Raw genomic sequence first — 20,587 nt, 5'->3', positions numbered from 1 at the left:
TGACCACACCTCGGCTAACCTGGAGGGGAGCTCGGAGCGGAGACCACCTATGTGCTCGGTCAGTGGCTGGGGGCTCCCGGGAAGAGTGAGGTATCAGCCCCAAAGCTGAGGTATGTCCTGAAGAGGCCTGTCAGCTCACTCACTCCTCACAGCCGACCAGCAGTTCTTTTTTTGGAGGGAGCACCGCGCAGCACCCTTCTAAGAGGAAATGGGATGGAGCTTGGGAAAAGCCCTCAGGCACGTGCTCCTCTCATGTCATCCTGGGTCCGGTAGGAGCCCTTCACAGGATGAGGGGCCACCGCGCACCCAGCTCTGGGAGAAGCAGGTTGGGTTTACTCATCCGGGGACGTTTCCCAACACTTGCTCTGGGCTGGGTGCAGGATCCGGGGAGGGCCCCTACCCACCCAAAGTTCACAGTCGAGGGGACTTCACTTTTGGGGGCCCAATACCTGCAGGGTGAACAAGTGAGTGGTGAAAGCTGCTCAAAGCTGCTTTATTGTCAGAGAAATAGAGACGGGCGAGGGGGCTTGGTGGACGAGTGGGGGTGGAGGTGAGGGCAGGCAAGGGCATTGCACACAGGCCGGGGCAGGGAGGAGAGGATGAGGGTCCCAGCTGGAGGCGAGGGGCTCCGGGAACACACTGGCAGGCAGTGGCTCTGGTGCCAAGTCCTGTCTGCTGCCTCCAGCTTCTGTATAGGCTCAGCGAGACATCATTCGCACAAACTCTGCCAGGACAAAGCCAACGTTTTCTGGTCTGCTCTCTGGACTCCCCAGGAGTGAGGCTAATATACTGGCCTTGAGGTGGGAGGGAGTGTGGTCAAGACAGGGCGTGCAAGGGAGTCCCCTGAATCTGGTAGGGAATAGGCCAGGAAGAGGGGCTTCATCTTACAGGGAAAAAAAACCAAATCTTGTAACTGAACCTATTTTCCTCTTTGCTTTGGCTGCTAGGAAGCCAGGAACACTCTGGGGCCTACCTTGGAGAATTTCTACACACTGATTTTCCTTGGCTTCCTATTCTTATTTAATCCTTTTTTCCCTCTTTTGGGAATGAAGCATAGAGAAAGAGCTGGGTTCTGGGTAGGCTGCCCGCATTCAGATCTTGACTCCATCCACTTCTTTTGCTAAGCACTCACGCTTCCCTAAGAACCGACTTTCTTCTCCTGCTTATGGGGATAAGAGTTCCTTCCTCCCGGGTTTTCGTGATGATTACCTAGGAGAGGACACAGGCGTGCTTAGCACAGCGCCTGGCACACAGGGATTAAGGCTCTTCCTCCGTTAAAACCCTCCCAGGGCGAGCGGTCCTGAGCTTGGTGAGCGGTGGACGGTACCTTCAAAGTCGACCAGGCCGTCCCCGTTGAGGTCAATGTCATGGAATATCTCGTCCACCTCCCGCTGGCTGAGCCGCTCTCCCAGCAGGGCCTTCAGAGCCGCCCGGAGTTCACCCAAGCTGATGCAGCCGTCCCTGTTGGTGTCGAACTGTGGCGGCGTTGGTTGCGGCATCAGGTCACAGACCGAACCGTTCATTCGTGCAGCCCCTCACTCACAACAGACAAGCAGCCCCGCCCCCTCCAGCCCCGGTGACCCCACCTCCCGGAAGGCGTCCCGCAGCTCCCTGACGCCAATCATGTCCGCAGTCTCCGCCAGCAGCTTGGGGCCCATCAGCTCCAGAAAGTCGTCAAAGTCCACCTTCCCGCCACCTGGGGGCCACGCCCATCAGAGACCTGGGACCATCAGAGACCCCTGCCCAGCCCTGGCGCCCTCTGCCTTTTGTCCTTCCCTTCTGGCCTGTGTCCCTCTCCCCTGCCCCACTAAATGGGCCTTTCCCTCCCTCTGGGTCTCACAGGCTGGGTTATCTGTGTCTCCTGAGGGCTTTTCTTAATTTTTCTGAAGAGTTCAGTTGGGTTCAAGTCCTGGATCCAATGATCTGACTTTGTGACCTTAAGCAAGTCACTTAACCTTTCAGAGACTCAGTGTGGAGAATTTCTACACACTGATTTTCCTTGGCTTCCTATTCTTATTTAATCCTGTTTTCCCTCTGTTGGGAATGAAGCATAGAGAAAGAGCTGGGTTCTGGGTAGGCTGCCCGCATTCAGATCTTGGCTCCAACCACTTCCTTTGCTGAGCACCCACGCTTCCCTAAGAACCGACTTTCTTCTCCTTATGGGGATAATAAGAATTCTGCCCTCATCTAAAAAGTGGGCATGATGGTCCTTGACTCACCCACATCCTAGGGGATGGTGAGATTCTCTGGAGGCAGAGAGCTTGCCTTGAGAATGACCAAGGTCCCGAGCTCTGGGGGCCAACCTGTGTAGACACCTCTGTTCCCTGGGCTGCCCAGCTGCCCTGGCCATGGGCGTGGCCTCTGGAGAACTGGGGGTGGGGCAGGTCTCAGGCACATACTGATTTGCTGTGAAATCTCGATGAGCTCCATCTCCGTGGGCATGTAGCCCATTGTCCGCATGCAGGCTCCCAGCTCTCCGTAGCCGATATAGCCGTCCCGGTCTCGGTCAAACTCCTGGAAGGCAGCCTGCAGCTCTGCCAGGCAGGGCAGAGTCAGTCCTTCCCCCACGTCACCCTGGACCCCATCCTGGATTGGACCTTCTCCCCTTGGTCCAATCATTTCCTCTTTCTAAACACGCATTTCTCTTTGCTGCCTCAGGGCCTTTGTACATGCTATTCCTTTAATTCATTCTGCAAATATTTAAGGAACATCTGCTATGTGCCAAGCTCTGCTCTAGGTACTGGGAATATGGCAATGAAGAAAGAAAAAAAAGGAAAGAAAGAAAGAAAGAAAGAAAGAAAGAAAGAAAGAAAGAAAGAAAGGAAGGAAGGAAGGAAGAAAAGAATGAATGAAAAAGAGAGGAAGGAAGGAAGGAAGGAAGGAAAGAGGAAGGAAGGAAGGGAGAGGGAGAAACAAATCCTTGACCTCATGGAGCTCACATTCTGGACACTCTCCCCTCCTCTTTGGTCCTTAAGTCACCTAATCAAGGAGGTCTTCCCTCTCAGTTCAGTCCCCTCTGGCCCATTTGTTCACTTCCTTGAGAGCACTTAGCACCATTTGTACTTGTAGTTGACTTATTGACGTCTGACTCCAGAGGACACAGGCCATATCTGTCCAGTTTGTCACATTTCCCAGTGCTCAGCACTGGGCCAGGCACACAGTGGGCACCCAGGAAGTGTTCGCTGAATGAACAAATAAAAAAAGGGGACCGTGACCCACCTGGCAAGTGGGACCAGGGAACTGACAGCTGGGGGTTCTCTCAACCCCTCCCTGCTCAGTCTTGTCCCCATATTCTCGCACGGATCCCCTGTGGCCTTCCTGCTCCTCCTGGAGCCTGCTCAGGCCCCCACCCAATGCCCCGCACTCCGGAAATTCTAGTTCTTTCCCCAACCCTTTACCTTCAATCTCCTCTGGCCGCAGCTCCCGATCCTGAGGGGACACAGAGGGGTTAAGAATTCCCTGGACCCCCCAGGCACCTGCATCCCTTCCTTCTTGTCCTTTGGGGCCCCCTACAACATGCAGGCACAGGACCAGCAGCGACACTGCTCCGACCCATTCCTCCCACCATTCCTGTTGATGGACCTGGGCACCTGGCCCCTCTTCCCTGTTCTCCGTGCCCACCCTCCTCTAGGGCCGGAGCTCCATTAGCCAGAGATGGATCTGGGGTTGGGCAGAACCTTGGGCTTGGCCATGGGGGCCTCAGTGTCAGCATATGTCCCTCTTGTTCTCTCTGTCCCTCTCCTGGAAGCCCTGTCCCCTCCCTGACCATCCTCTTGGTGGCTGTCTCTGCCATTTCTCTGGATTGCTCTCGGCCCCCTCTTCTTTCTTTCCTGGCATGTTTCCCTGGGTCTCCCCCGTGTTTGATCCCATGTCTGTTTCTCCACTCCTCTCTGCCCCTTACACCCCTGGGTCTGTGTGCTTTGCTCTGAGATCCCCACTCAATCCTCTCCCTCCACTCAAGGAGAAGGTAGGCACGGGCGGCAGGCAGGTGGTGACCGTACATACGAGCTGGGTGGCGGCGATGCTGGGCTGCAGGAAGACGCAGGCAGGCCCCACCAGGCTACTGAGTACGGAGTAGCAGCCCTGAACACCCGGCCCAGGGCTCCTCTGCTCCTTGGGGCTGGGGCCCAGGCCATGGCGGGACCCCCTTGGCGGGGAGCCAGGCCACTGCCAGCAGTCCTGCAGCAGAGCCGGCCATGAGCTGGGACAGTGACCCCTCTCCCCCCTCCCTCACCAGCCTCTCCCGTCGTTAGAACCCAGCACAGAACAGTGGACCCTCACCATCAGCAACACTCTATGCTGGAAGGGTCCACCCCCTCACTGTTCAGTTGGGCAAACCGAGGCCCAGAAAAGGCAAGAGACTTGGCCACGGTCACTCAGAAAGCCAATGGCAGAGTGAGACCCTGAGCTCATGTGCTGAGTCTCCCAGGCCAGGACTGACTAGCAGAGGGCAAGGGTGGCAGCAGGGATGGGGCAGTCGAGTGGGCAGCTGGGGGCCCTGACGAGCTTTGGCAGGGGAAGCCCAGTGGCCTACAGGAGCCAAGACCAGGATGGGCCAGAGTCTGGGGGCTGCCAGGGAAAATCTCGGTCTAGGGTGGTGGGAACCCACCCCTCCATCCCCCAGCTGCACTGTAACCCCAGCTCAGCCTCTCACAGGGCTCTGCACCACCCCCCCACACCAGAACCTTTCAGGGTCCAGCCAGCCTCCTGGCCTTGGCTTTCCCCCTTGACACTCCTACCTTAGGCCCCCGGTGTTGGGGCCGCTTGGCAGAGTTTCCCATGGGCCCTTGAACCATGCCAGGCCTGGAGTCCCAGGGGTGGCCCAGGGCTGGGCCTCAGAGGATGCTGTGGGCTCCCCCCAGCCCCCAGCCACTCCCAGTGAGAGTCTGGAAGCACTGCAGGGGATTTTCCTAGGGTTTTGTGGGGAGATTGGGCGTGGGTGGGCAGGCGGGGAGCCTTGGGCACAGGGGCTTGGGTCCTAATCTGGGATTATCTCTGAGCATCTCTGCTGGTGAGGGGGGCCACTCGGGGCATAAGGCCCCCCTGGAAGGCACAACCTCCCCATGCTCACTCCTGAGGGTCTTCCAGACACTCCCTCTCCAGGACCCTATCCACCCCCCACTACCCCTAATCTCTTCTAATCAGGAGAGATTTAATGTCTTCAGAAGCAGGGCCCGGACCTGGGAGGAGGAAACCAGGTGGCTTCTGTGCTAGAGCAGGCTGGGTCATCTCTCCCCAGAACAGCAGACCCAGGAAGGCCCTGGCCCTCCCTGTCGGACCCTTGCTCTCACCCCAGAGCATCCACCCAGCCAGCCTGCTCGGCACACCTGCCTGGACCTGCCCCCTGCCCCTTGTACTTGGGCAAGGAGCCGAGGGCAGCTGACTTTGGGCTCTGTGGGCTGGAAGCAGGCCTCAGTGAGGGCAGAGGTGGGGAGGGATGCCAGCCTGGGCAGCCGAGTGGCTGCTGCCCCCTCTGTCGCTGTGCACGTCCGAGGTCCCCTCCCTGGGCTCAGCCCTGGGTTGGCCCAGCGGGCCGCGGTTGGGGTCTGGCATCCCCACTGTTCCCTCACGACCCCCCAGCTGAGGATGGCTCCGCACCCCGGCCCCCTTTACCTGCCCGTAGGCGGCCTGCACCTGGGTCTCCAGCTCCTGGAGGAGCGCCCGCCGTCTGGTGGCTGCTGGGTTGGCAGGGGCCTGGCTAGGCCCTGGAGTGCCCTCGGAGGGGCTGGGGTCCCCCGTGGGGAGGCTGCCATCTGCCGGGCCCTGGGGAAGGGCCATGGAGACAAGGGCTTGGCACCTCCTGCTGGCTGCGGGGCACTGCCCCACTCCGCTGTCCAGGGTCCTGCGGAAGGACAGCTTAGTGGGCAGCTGTGGGTGTGGTCCCCACAGGGTCCCTGCTACTCTTCTCCCTGTTCCTCGCTCCGCGGGCTGATGGCCCCCAGGTCCTCCAAGGCTCCTGTCTTTCCTAGCTCCCCAGGCCCCTCACACAGCCCCTCCCTGAAATCCTAGCCTTCCCCTGAGCTGCCGCCCTCATGCTGGCCACAGGCTGCGCCCCGGGGCCCCTCCGCATCACATCGGCCTCTCTGGTTCCTGGGCTCTGCGTCTCCCCACATCCTCTTCCACCTCTGATTCTGTGTTGTTCTCTGTCCCCCTCTGTCCCATCTGCTCCATGGGTGTCTCTCTTTGTCCGTCTCACCTGCCCTCCCCTCTCCACCCCCTGCCCTCTGTTGACAATCTGTCCAGCTGTGTCTCTGTGGGTCTCTCTGCCCACTCATGCCCCATTTCTTTGTCACTTCCCTCCCTCTGTTGTGTGAGACTATTTCTCACATTGGTCCGTCTTTCTGTCTGTCCATCCTTGCCCTTCCTATTCTCCCCACCATCTCCCTTCCCAGGAAGGCTCCTGGATTCTGGAAAGACCATCCCCCCCAAGTCCTGCCCCAGACCTCCCCCCTTCTCCCCACCCAGAGCCCCGGGGTACCTCTGCACCTCCCACTTAGCTTCTGCTAACCTCGTAGGCCAGGCAGCCCGCCGTGGCCTCTTGTGCCCCCTTGTTATGCCCCGGCCTACTTACCGCGCAGCTGCCTGCCCCTCACCTCTCCGAATGAGGTCAGTCGTCCTGCCCCGGCCCTGCTCCAGGCCCCTCATGATTTATTCACCTGCCCCCCGCATCAACCTTTGTCCAAGGGAACCAGATCCCACCAGGCACCTGCCATCTGAGCTGGTGGCTCTGGCCTCTTTCGTCCACTCACGGCCATCCATTCACGTATTTCTTTTGCAAACATCCGAGGTCTGCCGGGATCCAGCCCCGGGCCGGCTGCTGGGGCCACATGACAGACCCCGTCTGCCCTGAAGGCCCTGCTCTCAGGCACATCTAATTCAGAAAAGGGCCAAGAGACAGCCTCCAAGTGCTTGGGGGCACAGACTCAGGCATCAGCAAGGCTTCCTGGGGGAGAAGGGGGGATGGGCGGCATTCTAGGCGCTGCCCACCAATGTTTAACTTGGCCCTGGGCAAGCGTCAGCATCCCCGGCAGGGATCAGCTGTGAACGGGCACCGGCATCCAGCAGGGTCTGTGGGTGGAAGCCCTCAGGAGGGAGGCAGGGGTGGAAGTCCCTGGAAAGGGTGATGGTGGCAAGAGGCTGGAGGAAACTTCAGAGACTGAGTCTTCAGCAAATGTCGGTGAAGCCCCTGCTGTGTGTGTTCCCGGGTGCTGGGAACCAGTCCCTGCCTCAGGCCGGCTGTGGAGGAGCAAGGGCAGGGGAGGGCCCGACAGGCAGTCAGGGGGACACTGCGGTGACGGGGGCTGAGGCAGTGACCTGTGAGCCAAGGTCAGAGGGATGAAGGGAGTGACCGCGTGAAGACGGGTGGCCATGCAGGCAGAGGGGACATCTTCCACAAAGCCCTGGGCAGGGCTGAGGGTCTAAGGAAAGGCCAGGGCTGAGAGGCGAGTGGACGCCGGCCGGCGGTCTAGGGTGGGAAGGGCTCGTTGTGACCATTCACGTCGATCCTCTGGAGACTCAGCTTCAGCATCCTTCAGCCCCTCTGCACCCCGGGTCACGTCTCCTCCCGGAGGCCAGGAGTGCACTGCACCCCCGGAAGCACAGCAAACATCCCTCAGAGACAGGGATGCTCCTGTTTTCTGCAAGGTCATACAAAGGGCCCGCAGGCCTGGCTTCCCCCATGCATTTGCTGTGTGACCCTAGGCAAGATATTTCACCTCTCTGAGCCTTAGTTCCCTTATCTGGAAAGTGGAGGTGGACCTAGTATCTGTCTCATGGTGCCTTTGTGAAAATTAAATGATAAAAGGCCTAGCAGGTTCCCAGCGCATAAGAAGCGTTCAAAACATGGTGGATGTCACATGTGATGAAAGATTCCACGTCTAAATAACCATCTAAGAAGGTGGGGAGTGTTGAGAAATGTGTGTCCCAAAGTATAAGCCACAGGAGTGGGAACTGTAACTGGTCAGGGAACAGTGGGCAGAAGTATTTCCAATGAAGGAGCAAAGCCTTCGTGTCCAGCTCCAGTGTCCAGGATGGCCAGGTGGATCAGTGGTGGACAAATGAATGGACGGATGGTTGGGTGGAGAGGTGGGTGGTTGGATGGGTGGGAGGCTGACTTGATGGATTGGTGTTTGAATGGTTGGTGCTTGGAAGGATGGATGATTGAGTAGCCGGATGGATAGATGGACAGACGGACGGACGGATGGATGGATGAATGGATGGACAGGTGGGTTGCTGACTGGATGGAAGGATAGGTAGGTGATGTGACAGGCTAGTGGTTAAACGGTTGCATAGACAGATGGACAGTTGGCTGGCTGGATGGGTGGGTGAATGAAAAGATGGATGGATAGACAAGTCGAGGATGATTGGGTAGGTAAATGAGTAGTAGGTGAGTAAATGGAGAGGTGGATGTCTTTTGTTCGTTTTTTTTTTTTTAATTTTTATTTATTTTTGGCTGTGTTGGGTCTTCATTGCTGCGCACGGGCTTTCTCTGGTTGCGGTGAGCGGGGGCTAGTCTTCGTTGCAGTGCGCTGGCTTCTCCTTGCGGTGACTTCTCTTGCTGCAGAGCATGGGCTCTAGGCACGTGGGCTTCAGTAGTTGTGGCACGCGGGCTTCAATAGTTGTGGCTTGCGGGCTCTAGAGCGCAGGCTCAGTAGTTGTGGCGCACAGGCTTAGTTGCTCTGCGGCATGTGGGATCTTCCCAGACCAGGGCTCAAACCTGTGTACCCTGCACCGGCAGGCGGATTCTTAACCATTGCGCCACCAGGGAAGTCCCGAGAGGTGGATGTTTTGATGGACTGCTGGTCTAATGTTTGGTTGTTGGATGGCTGAACGATTGGGTAGATGGGTGTATGGATGGACAGATAGATAGGTGGAGGTGGGTAGATGGCTGGGTGGATGGACTGCTGGTGTAGGTCTTTACAGTCTTCATTCAAAGAGTCCATTAGGCTGGAGACCATATCTTATCTATTTCAGTGTCTCCCATGATGTCCAGCCCACTCATTGCTGAGACACACTAATTAATGTGTGAATAAAGACTTTTTCTTTATTCACCTATCCACCCAGGAAGTGGGGGCTTCCCTGGCGGTCCAGTGGTTAAGACTCTGCGCTTCCAATGCAGGGGGCTCGGGTTTGATCCCTGGTCGGGAAACTAAGATCCCACACGCTGCACAGCACAGCCAAAAAAATAAATAAATAAAAATAAAAACAAAACCCAATAAGAATTTCTAAAAAAAAAGATGTGTCTATTTATCTCCTCCTACTCTGAGCTGAGCTGTGATTGCTCTGATGGCAAACGACGTCTCCTTCTCTACTCCGTTCCCTACAAGCCAAACCCAGGCTTGGCACCTGGTAAACACCATACACAGATCCACATTGAGACACCACTTCACACTCACCAGGACAGCTAGAGTGAAAACAGACAGACAATCACAACAGGTGAGGATGTGGAAGCTGGAACCTTCACATGCTGCTGTTGGGTTTATGAAATGGTGCCGCCACTTTGGGAAAGAGTCTGGCAGCTCCTCAGAATGAGTTACCGTATGACTCAGCAACTTCAGTCCTCAGTCCATACCCAAGGGAATTGAAAACGTCAGTGCACACAAAAATTTGTACGCAAATGTATACAGCAGTGTTACTCATAGTCAAAAAAATGAAACAATCCAAATGTTCATCAGTGTATAAATGGGTAAGAAAAATGTGTCTATCCAACCAATGGGATATTATTTGGCCATAAAAACGAATGAGGTACTGACACGTGCTACAACACAGATGAAGCTTGCAGACACTCTGCTAAGTGAAAGCAGCCAGACGCGAAAGGCCACATAGTGTATGATTCCATTTACATGAAAAATCCAGAAGGGGCAAATCCACAGGGACGAAACAGGTTAGTGGTTGTCAAGGGATGGGGGAGTGGGGTTGAGGAGGGATGGCTAATGGGCACCGGGTTTCTTTTCGGGGTGATGAAAACGTTCTGAAATTAGTGGTGATGACTGCACAACACTGAATATACTAAAACCCACAGAATGTACCCTTTATAAGGGTGAATTTTATGTAGCAATAAAGCACTTATAGATATTTTAAAACCCACCAAAGACAGGTGCCGATATATACGAGGACTGGAGGTGGGGGATGGACACAGCGAGGAGTCTGCTCCATTTGGCTTCTCAAGCTGTGCTTCTGGGCCCCAGAGCAGGAGGCCATAGGGTGGCCACAGAGCTAGACCACAGGCTGGGCTGGTGGAGCCAGAGGGCTGTGGGTAAAAGCAGTCACTGAAACACCACAGCACAGCGTCAAGCCAGCCTGGCGGACAGCTTCTCCAGGGGACCTGAGGAGTATCATAGCTGGAGGGTGTGTGAGCTGGCAGGAGGCCGGCCCGCTGGATGGCAGGGTGCCTCCCACGCTCCCAGGTCTGGGATGCTGGTGCACAAAAGGAGCGCATGCGTGCTCCAGGCCAGAGCAGGTGGTGGAAACTTTCTGAACCTTGGTGTCCTCTTCTGCATAATGGGAACAGGAATCCCTCCCTCCCTCCCTCCCTCCCAGGGTGTGATGGAGATGACGTGAAACCATTTATACAAAAGCTCTTTGTAAGCTGCTAAGTGCTGGGTAGATGTTACTCCAGCTGTGAGTCAGGGATAGATCCTGGCTCCTGGGCCACCTCCCGCATCCCCTCCCAGCCCCAGGCAGCTGTGGGCTCCAATGAGGCTAAGAAGCGTTCCTGATAAACTGCGTTTGGTGTTTTCCCATGATTGTGGTGGATACTTCTAAGCCTGGACACCTTCCTCTTTCCTCGTGGCTCTGACAGGAAAACCAGGCTGAGACGGGCCAGGCTCAGTCAGGTCCCAGTTCCCAAGGAGGACCGCCCCCTGCCCCCCCCCCCCCGCCCCTCTGGTACCAGGAAGGGGCAGCCAGAAGAGGGCTGTGGGTGCAGAGGGGACCGCAGGGAGACAGGAACGGGCTCTGCCTGGAAGGACGCAGCCGTCCCAGGTCCAGGAGGTCCTGCTCATTCGTCTGTCTCTTTCCAGCTGCCGTATCCCCAGGCTCAGGCTGTATTTGAAGAGTACAGAGCACTTCGACTCAGTCAAAAAACGGTTTGGAGACTACAAGGCCTTGCAGAAGAAAGAATGAGGGTTAAAAGTGAGGCCCCTGAAGCCAACCAGACCTGTTTCCTAGCTGTGTGACCTTGGGAAAGTCGATCTGTGCTTCAGTTCCCTCCTCTGTAAGATGGGATCTGAACAGGACCAAGTCTTAGGGTTGTAATATGTGTAAAGTTCTCGAGGCAGCCCTCAGTCCCTAAGGGTTTGCTATTATTATCAAGGAGAGAGGATGCGGAAATGGATGTTTATTGAAATAAACACCATTCAAGCCAAAACCATTTACGGAGCACCTACTGTGCGCTGGTGCTGGGGTGCTCAGTCCTGGCCCTCTGGGGGCCCTGAGGATGCTGTGTGTTCGGGGGCGGTGAGCAGGTGTAGCGACTGTGTGCTGCTAAGTGTGGGTGCCTCTCGTAAAGCCACTACGCGTCAGGCAGGGTGCACCCCTGCAGAGGGCTGGTGCGCCCCTTCAGCCCTGCTCCACCACACCCACACCTCGCCCCGACCAAGATCGAGATCCGCTCGGTGGTGACTTGGCGGATTCCTGGGGTGGGGCTCGGGGTGGAGCAGGACCTTAAATACGAGGCCTGCGGGTCCTCCCCACTTCCTGCCGCACTTGCACTCCGCCGCCGTCAGTGAGTACGGTCTGGACCGGGTGGGGGGAGGGGCGGCTGAGACACCCCCTCTCCTAGCAGTCCGACCCCCAGACTGCCTGCGGGGGTCCTCCTTCATCGTCCTGTCTGTCTGTCTCTCCTAGTGCCGCCCTACACCATCGTCTACTTCCCGACCCGAGGTGCGGCCGCTGCTCCTCTAGGAGGGCGAAGGGCACAGACAGGGGTCCCAGCAGGACCTCCAGTCTGGACAGCCCGCGGCGGAGGCGGAGGCGGACGCTGAGACGGAGGCGGGACCCCCCCGGGGGGCGGGGCCGGGATCTCGGGCTCGGGCCTCATCCTCTCTGGGGCCAAGGGTGGGGCGCTCTATCCATCGTCTCTGGTCCCTTCCTGGGGCGCTGTGGGCTGGGTCAGCCTCCCTGTCCTCCCCCCCGCCCCCCCGCAAGACACGCCGGGGGCTCCACCCTTTCTCCACGGTCCATCTGCTCCGCAGCAGGCTCGGAGGCTAGAGTTTGTCCTGTCCCTGAGTCCAGTTCCCATACTCCTGACTTCCCCAGGGCGCTGCGAGGCTGGGGTCTCTGCCCATCCCCACACCCCGTCCTCCCCTCCCCCAGGGCGCTGCGAGGCCCTGCGCATGCTGCTGGCCGACCAGGGCCAGAGCTGGAAGGAGGAGGTGGTGACCAAGGAGTCCTGGTTGCAGGGCCCACTCAAGGCCTCCTGTGTGAGTGACTGTGCTGAGGCAGCATTTGGGCCTTTACGGGGCAGCACGAGGGTGCGGGGCAGCTGAGCTCAGCGTCCCTCACCGAGCCCTTCCCCCTCCCAGCTGTACGGGCAGCTCCCCAAGTTCCAGGATGGAGACCTCATTCTGTACCAGTCCAATGCCATCCTGCGACACCTGGGCCGCTCCTTTGGTGAGTCCTGAGGTTGAAGGCAGCCCAGTCCAGAAAAGCACCTGAAGGGTCCCGCCAAGATGTCCTGGGGCCTGAGTTGCTGCCACCGGTCCTGTGGCTGGAGGGCAGGCCACGTGGCCCAAGAGGAAGGGGCAGGGCCTGGGTTAGGAGGGCTCTGGGTTATTGGGCTGGGGCTGCCGGTCCCCCCGGGCAGGGACCATACAGGTCTGGCTACCCTCTAGCCAGTCAGCACCACATGGGTTCACTGTGCCTGTTTCCTGGATGACAGCTCAGAGGCAGCCACCCGCCGCCCCGTGTGTGCTGCTATAGGCTAGAGCCACTGTGGGTGTGCCCAGGAGCTTCAGAGTAGACCTCCTGCCCGTTTCTTCCTGCTCTGGCCTCACCTGAATCTGGAAAACCCATGCACACAGTGAGCAGGCCTGTGGCCTGTTTCAAGGGTGGTGGGAATGTGGCTTAGGGAGGTGGCTGCGTCTTCATTGGCTATCTTGGTGGGGAGGGGGGTGTCCCAGGAGGACAGAAGACCAGTGGGATGAGCCAGGCCCAGGCCCACCCTAACTTCTGCAGCCCCAGGGTGAGAGGACAGAGGCCTCCAGCCGCGGCCTGCTTCCCCGTCTCTCGCCCCACGCTCTCCTGCACTCCGAGGGACACACCAGTCTGCAGAGCCAAGTGCTGTCCAGGCCCCGCAAGCGGCCACTCCTCTGGCCTAGGGAAGCATGATCAGAGGCTTGGCCCACACTTGCAGGGGGACAACCTGGAGGAAGGGCTTGGGGCGATGTGGGCAGGGAATTTCTGACTCCCAGGGACCCAGGGTGTGGTCTCAAAGACAAGCATGGGCTTCTGCTGGGTGTGTTCCTTGGGCTCGTGGAGATGGGAGCAGCAGAGTTGGGCAAAGACGACCCTCCAACGCAGGGGACCTGGTTTCCCAGCCCTGAGGCCTGCAGGCTTCTGGGGGAGAGGGGAGCAGCGGGGCCCCAGCCTGGACAGAACCTGACCCTCTGCCTGGCCGCTGACCCAGGGCTCTACGGCAAAGACCAGCGAGAGGCGGCGCTGGTGGACATGGTGAATGACGGTGTGGAGGACCTCCGCAGGCACTGCAGCCGCATCATTCATCGCGGCCACGTGAGCAGGCCGGGCTTGCACTCAGGGCCGGCGCTGGGGGGCTGCCCGGGCCGCCACGGGCAGCGCTCCCTTTCACAGGAGGAGGACAAGGCCCAGTATGTTCTGGAGCTGCCGGGGCACCTGAAGCCTTTTGAGAGCCTGCTGTCCCAGAACCGAGGGGGCCAGGCCTTCATCGTGGGCGACCAGGTGAGTGCTGGGTCCAGCCCGTTGTAGGTCCATTTCTCAGAAGGGCAAACTGAGACCAGAGCAGGGACCTGACTGGTTCACTGGAGTAGTCAGAGTTCTGACCCCCAGTAGCCCCCCTCTCTCTTGACCCCATTCAAACCCCCTCCCGCCCCCTGTCCTGCAGATCTCCTTCGCAGACTACAACCTGCTGGACCTGCTGCTGAGTCACCAGGTCCTGGTCCCCGGCTGCCTGGACTCCTTCCCCCTGCTCTCGGCCTACGTGGCCCGCCTCAGCGCCCGGCCCAAGCTGCAGGCCTTCCTGGCCTCCCCGGAGCACGTGAACCGCCCCGTCTTTGGAAGCCGCAAGATATGAACCCGCTTGGCCTCCCCTGGCAGACGGGCTGCCCTTGGGACCAATAAACACGGTGAGAGGAAAGCTGTGCTGTGCTCACTGAGGGACCGGGTGGCCACAGGGGGCCCTCTGCCCCTTCCCAGGCTGCGTCTCGGAAGGTGAGGGCTGGGCTGGGCCCTGGAAAAGCCGCAGGTCCCCAGAGCTGCCGGGAGACAAAGAGGAGTTCCAAGTCCAGAGAGGAAGATGAGATCCCAAACCTCAAAGATCTACCCTGGACAACTTCTTGCAGGAGGGGGTTGACCCCCCCCCCAGGGGTACTCATGTTTATGGCAACCTGGGAACCATCTCCATCTGGGAGAAGGGCCGCCGTGCAGGGAACAGACAGTCCCTGACGTCTGTGTGATGAGTTCTGTCGTCTGCCACAGGCAGGGCACTTGGTCTCTGCACACTCAGGTGCTGTGCACACGTGCCGCTTGGGAGTGACACGCACGCTCAGGTGTTTCACCCGAGTGAGTGTTGATGTTGTCCATTCTCTGTGTCCCCCACAGTCACCTGCAGGCAGGGCCCAGGTGTAGGGCTGAAGGCAGACCTGGGAGCTCTGGGCTCATCATGCTGCTTGGGAAGCCGGGAGTGGGGGGGGGGGGGGGGCGCGGTCAAGGGTCTCCTCCAGCTCCCAGAGCCTCTGTCAGCCCTTGGCGGGAGCACCCTGCCACCTGCCCGATCCCAGCCCATCTCTCCCCTCCCGAAAGACTGTGACTGCCTCCTGCCTCCTGTGGCACCGTCAGCCTGTCCGGCCCCTCCCGCTGGCTCTTTGGACAACGTGGAGTCAGATAATTCCAGAATGCCTGGCACTCCCAGTGCAGAGCTCTCATGGCTTCTTGCTGCAAAGTCCGCAGCCTGAGGAGCCCGCCAGGCCCTCCTAGAAATGAACTCTTCGGTCTCCAGAACATTCCCCACCCCCTTGCCCGGTTCACCCTTAGAGCTGCTCTCAGCTCTCCGGACAGCCCAGCCCTCCCGCCCCTGCCAGCCTTTGTCCCTGTGGTCTCCTCCGGCCCCCCACTCTCCCGCCACCCCCATGGCCACGCCCCTTCAGCCCTCAGCTCGCTGCCCCTCCGCTGTGGCCAGGTGCCCTGGGCACTTCCCCTTCTCCTGTAGCTCCACTCTGTGGAGTCTGGCCTGCCCAGTGGTCTTGGCTCCAACCCTCCTCCTTTGAGGTCAGAGAGCCGATCAGGTTAATTTCTGTCTCCCCCGCCCCCAGGTGAGGTGCTGACTCACCTTTACCCTTCAGGAAATGGGTGTGCAAACACCAGCAAGAGCTGCCTCTTTGTGTCTGGGACACTCTACCTCCATGGGGGAGGCCGCAGGGCCTCAGTAGTGCCCCCCTCACCCCCATCAACTGAGCCTGTTTCATAAGGGTCTCCTATCACAGGCCTGTCCCAGTTCACAGACCTGGTGGCCCTGCTCCATTCTGGCCCCATACTGGGGACTTCTCACACTTAACCCCCTCAAGGGAGGAAACCCAGACTCAGAGAGGGAAGGCAGCTTGTCCAAGGCCACACAGCTTATCAACGGGAGAGCTGGAATTCAAACCCAGGGCTGAGGAACTCCTAGGTGGTCCTCGGAAAGGGAGGAAGGGAGGGGCCTGGGGCCGAAGGAGTGGGCAGGCGGCCATTTTCAGGAGCAAGAGTGACTTGGGCCCAGGCAGGTGCCAGAGGCTCCGGCGGGTGGGCAGCGGCACTGGTGGCCACTGTGGAGGCCTTGCCTGCCAGGCCAAGGACTTGGAGTTGACCCCGGGGCACAGGGGTCACCGCAGGCTTTTGAGCAGAAAGGAGGACTCTTAGAAATCTGAGCCTGTCAGCGCTCAGGGAGCCTCAGGCATCACCTAAGTCTACACACTCACCTTACAGACAGGGAAGCAGAGGCCTGGAGAGCGGAATGACTTCCCGGGTTCATGGGCAAGTGAGTGGGTGGGCCGTGGGGATGTCCTGGGCCTGATGCTCCTGGTCTGGGTGCCTGGCTGCCCCTTAAAGGAGCCTCTGCCTGAGACACTCCAGCAGAAGCCTGGGGAAGAGGGTCTTTTGTGCATTAGATTTTGGGGGCTGGTGGGCAGTTTTGGTTTCTTTGGGTGGGAAACCCCCAGGAAGGCCCACTGGTCTCCAAGAGGACAGCAGAGAACCTGAGCCCCCATTGCCCTGGAGGCAGAGATTGGGCCGCGGGGGTTCACGGCACAGGTAGAGGGGACAGTGGCCAAGCGAGTCCACAGAGCAGGCTTGGGGGACACGCAGGCGTCCTGCAGGTCTCGGGACAGTGGGAGGAAAGTTACTCTTTTGAAAACTTCCTGGGGCTTCCTTGGTGGTCCAGTGGTTAGGACTCCACGCTTCTACTGCAGGGGGCGTGGGTTCGCTCTTTGGTCAGGGAACTAAAGTCCCACATGCCGTGCAGTGTGGCCCAAAAATAAATTTAAAAAAAAAAGAAAGAAAAAAACCTTCCTGCAACCAACTGCTTCCACATTCTTTGGGGTGACTGGGCTGAGTGTTTTTGATTGTGCGGCTCCGTGACCCCAAGAAGGTGGCTAGAAGAGGCCCCTGCCGCTGAGAGGAGGGACTCCGGGGACTGGCAGGGCCCCAGTTTGGGCGTCTGGTGTAAGCTGGGGCAGCAAGGATGGGGGTGATGAGATCACCAGGTGGGGGAGAGACTGGGAGCCCCTCCAGCTGGAGAGGTGACAAGTGACCCCGGGACTGAGCTTCCTCCAAGCAATGCCCCAAGCACTTTACGTATATTTACTCATTTAATCCTCACTAAAGAATCCACCTAGTGGATGCTATTAATATCCCCATTTTACAGATGAGGAAATCGAGGCAGGGAGAGGTGAAGTAACCTCCTCAAGGACATGCAGCTGCTAAGGAGGCCAAGCCAGGTTTCGAACCCAGACTCTCTGGCCTCAGAGCCTGTGCTTGTAACAACTCTCCCAGCTTGAACCAGAGTGGCTGCAGTTACCAGCAGGCAGCTGGTAACTCTGGTGACCCCACCCTAATTATAGGGGGACAGGAACCCTAAGAGAAAGGTTAGGCTTCCACCCTCTCAGGGTGGAAGTGGGACAGGTTCCAGTATAAAGGCTGGAACATTTAAAGACTGGTGACTGAATTTGCTCCCCAGCTTGGGAGGAGGGACATGGCGGTTACAGACTCAAAACGCCGGTCCTCCTGGGAGCTCCTCGTCCTTAACCGGCTGCTGCTGGGTCAGAAGAGGTGGAATCTAGGGTGCTGGCATCAGTTCCTGCAAGGGTTTGCCCTTTAGTGGCAGCTCTGGGACTCAAGAGTCTCCCCTGGGGTACCAGCCTGGGGAGGGTGGGGATGAGGGGTGCAGGGAGTCACCCCAGACCTCAGGGGTAGAACCGGGGCTGCTTTGAGGCCTCGAGTCCGGATCTTGGCCCGTGGGCCTCGCTCCCCAGCCATGCCAGAGGCTGCGGGAATGTTAGCTCAGTCCTTCTTAGCCTTGCCTCTGGCCTCCACCACGTTCTCCTGGCTCTGTCAAGGTCCCAACTGGCTCTGGTTTGGGCTCCATTCCCCCTCTCCAGCCCACCTGGTGAGCTGCCGGCGGGCTCTCTTCCCTACCCTGGAGGTCGGAACCCCTGGCTGCCCTTCCCCAGATGTACAACCTCTCTGGGCCCGTTTCCTCTTCTGACATTCTGGGCAGTCACAGAGTGCCACACTGTTTACCAAGCGCCTTCTATGTGCCAGACCCTTAGCGGCTCTTAAAACTTCCATTGTACAGGTGAGAAAACTGAGGTCAGAGCTGGAATTTGCACCCAGGCAGACTGCCTGCCAAGCCTACATTTTTCCCTAAGAGCCCCAGAAAATGCTCTCAAACGTGCTCTGGACGAATCTAGTCATCAACGAAGTGGTTATTTAAAATGTTAATGTCAGCACAATGTTAACTATCCTGATTGCAGTCAAGTCAAAGCCACGGGAATTTTAGAAGCAAGAGTACAGGTCACGTCCAGCCACTGGCCTGCTTTGCTGTTTGCTTTCATGGCTGAGAGGCTGGAAACCAGCTCTGCAAACATGCGGAGATGAAACCAGGGGGAGCGTGAACACCTGGGAGGCTCCACTCACCGACCCTATGGAGACGTTTACCCCCAAGAACTGCTGAGGGTTTGTCCAGGAAGTGCTTTCGGCAACAAAACTCGAACTCCACATCTTCCCATTGGAAGACTTTGTTTGGACCGGGGGTGCCTTTGCATCTCCAGATGGGATTTTCCACAAGGTCAGGAAGGTAGCCCAGGATCCCGCGAGCTTTGCTTGCTGTCCCTTCAATCTATTTGCATAAGCCGTGTTCTTAAGAGAAGCACCCAGGGGAGAAAATAAAACGAAGGCTTTTGGCTCACCCATCGGCTGCGTCCATGACTGGGTTCTGGCTCAAAAGGGTGTCAACAGTGAGAAAGTGGTGGCTTCTCAAAGGTTCAGGCTCAGTACGTTTAAGTGTTCAGATAGACCTACGGGTTCGGCCACACCTATGGAAAGTTACCATTTTGAGAGTTTGAAGCAGTGGCTGTTTCCTGTTATTCCAAAAGTAGGGCAACTGGGACTTTGGCTCATAAATTCGGCCAAGGCAGAGTTAGACACACAACTGGGATGGCCGCTCAGCTCTGACCTGGCAATGTCCGTGTGCATCTCCTCCTCCAGCCCTGCCAGCCCCCATCATCCCCTGCCGGTACCAGGCCCTGTCCTCCAGACACATGTGACCCGAGCCCAGCTAGTCACCAAGCCCCAGCCCCAGGCACAGTGCGTGGTCCAAGGTGTGAGCCCTCGCAGGGAGCTGGGCCCATCAGAGTCCCTCCCGACCCAGCCTGGACAGTGCTGGCCAGGCGCCAGGAGCTCCCTCTGCGACCAGAGCTTGCTTTTCTGTACAAGAGTCTGTGAGGATGTGACTTTGGAGCAGACTGTGGGGTTGGTTACAGCTGAGAGAGTGGAGCGTGTGTGCGTGTGTGTGTGTGTGTGTGTGTGTGTGTGTGAGTGTGTGTGTGTGTGTGTGTGTGTGTGTGTGTGAGAGAGAGAGTGAGAGAGAGTGAGAGAGAGAGTGAGTTTTTTTAGGCCACAGTTCCAGTCCCCGAGAGGCCAGATCCACTCTCTCCTTCCCCTGGTTTGTTTATGTGACCCCAGACATAAGTTGAGTTGAGTTTCTGTGACTTCAGCTGAAAGAGACTGTGATAGTTTCCAAATATGTACACAAACCCCTTGACAATTTTCCCCTCAGAATTTGGAACCAATCTCCTGCCCCTTGAGTGTGACTGGACTTAGTGACCTGTTTCTAATCACATATGTGGAAGAGATGGTTGCGGGATGTGCAGGACGAGGTCGTGGAAGGTTCTGTGGCTTGCTCCTGACTCCCGCTCTTGGGTCACCAGACACCCATCGTGAAGACACTCAAGCAGCCCTGGTGATAAGGAACTGAGGCTTCGTGCCAAAGCCAGCACTAAATCACCATCCATGTGAGCAAACTGTCTAGAAGGGACTCCTTACCCTGCCTTGCCCGTTTCTTTCCATGGGAACCACAATAAAGGCTTCTGCCCACAGTTCCCCATCTTTCTCTGCCTCTTGATCGACCCTGGTGCGGCTTCAGGCCGCCAACCCCCAACCCCAGCATGGCAATGCCTCGCTCTCCTGGGATCTGTGAGAAACAAACTCTCTTTTCGATGGTAGTTGCCTCTTGATCTGTCGGCCTCGTTATACCTAATCATAAAACCTATATTTAAAACAGAGACCCTGGGCAGCAGCTGCCCGGCCAAACCACTCCCAAATTTCGGACTCAGAAATGGAGATAATAAATGCTTACTGTTTTAAGTAGCTGAATTTTGAGGTCATTTGTTAGGCAGCAATAGATAACTACTACAGAGTTGGTACCAGGCCAGCACCTTCCAGCCCCAGCGTGGGATGAACGTGGAGCAGATTTTAAGCTTCACAAAGCAAGGCAGGTGCTCTGAGGTTTAATGAGCTACTTTCCAGAGGTTTTCTGGTTCCTTTGGTTGAGGTTTGGTGTCTTCTCTGAGGCCACTCAGAAGAAGTGTTGATTAGTGCTCGGGACAAAGGCACATCCTTCAAACAGGAATCTTTCCTTTGATGATCCCAATTCCTCATTGCAAACCCAGCGTGGCCAAACACCCCCATGTACATTCCAATGATTAGTTTTTCCACGCAGCTCATTCATGTTGAAGAGCAGCTGATGAGCTCGACCTGCCCCTTACTTGCTGTGTCATCCAGATCTTGATACCCCAACAAGAAAATACATCTAAGACATTTAGCTCAGTGCCTGGCCCATAATAAGTGCTCAATAAATGGG

The 20,587-nt window shown here is 57.6% G+C and overlaps 2 protein-coding genes across 2 annotated transcripts; one reads left to right on the top strand and one right to left on the bottom strand.

Moving 5' to 3' along the window:
* Positions 1–562: 562 nt before the first annotated feature.
* CABP2 (calcium binding protein 2) lies at positions 563–4,796 on the bottom strand. Its single transcript, XM_067751718.1, has 7 exons — positions 4,740–4,796; positions 4,006–4,179; positions 3,399–3,429; positions 2,400–2,534; positions 1,587–1,696; positions 1,328–1,475; positions 563–724 (listed from the first exon to the last, which is right to left on the bottom strand). The coding sequence occupies exons 1-7, from the start codon at positions 4,794–4,796 to the stop codon at positions 699–701; spliced, it is 681 nt and encodes a 226-aa protein (XP_067607819.1). The 3' UTR covers positions 563–698.
* Positions 4,797–11,625: 6,829 nt separating this feature from the next.
* On the top strand, positions 11,626–20,091 carry LOC137229890 (glutathione S-transferase P-like). Its single transcript, XM_067748080.1, has 7 exons — positions 11,626–11,725; positions 11,848–11,883; positions 12,316–12,422; positions 12,525–12,612; positions 13,628–13,917; positions 14,081–14,321; positions 19,505–20,091. Coding segments are annotated over exons 1-6 (711 nt in total). The 5' UTR covers positions 11,626–11,724; the 3' UTR covers positions 14,270–14,321; positions 19,505–20,091.
* Positions 20,092–20,587: the final 496 nt, after the last annotated feature.

The sequence above is a fragment of the Pseudorca crassidens genome, chromosome 9, assembly GCF_039906515.1.
Source record: "Pseudorca crassidens isolate mPseCra1 chromosome 9, mPseCra1.hap1, whole genome shotgun sequence".
NCBI lineage: Eukaryota > Metazoa > Chordata > Mammalia > Artiodactyla > Delphinidae > Pseudorca > Pseudorca crassidens.
The sequence above is the reverse complement of the archived record's forward strand: the minus strand, read 5'-3'. Positions and strand labels throughout refer to the sequence as shown.

Excerpts from the sequence above, each read along its gene's own strand:
- CABP2 (XM_067751718.1), bottom strand. The coding sequence starts at position 4,796 with ATGGTTCAAGGGCCCATGGGAAACTCTGCCAAGCGGCCCCAACACCGG. Across the intron at positions 3,430-4,005 it reads GCATCGCCGCCACCCAGCTC|GATCGGGAGCTGCGGCCAGA; the intron begins GTATGTACGGTC and ends GTGTCCCCTCAG. Across the intron at positions 725-1,327 it reads CGGCCTGGTCGACTTTGAAG|AGTTTGTGCGAATGATGTCT; the intron begins GTACCGTCCACC and ends TTGTCCTGGCAG.
- LOC137229890 (XM_067748080.1), top strand. Across the intron at positions 12,423-12,524 it reads GCCCACTCAAGGCCTCCTGT|CTGTACGGGCAGCTCCCCAA; the intron begins GTGAGTGACTGT and ends TCCCCCTCCCAG. Across the intron at positions 13,918-14,080 it reads CCTTCATCGTGGGCGACCAG|ATCTCCTTCGCAGACTACAA; the intron begins GTGAGTGCTGGG and ends CCTGTCCTGCAG.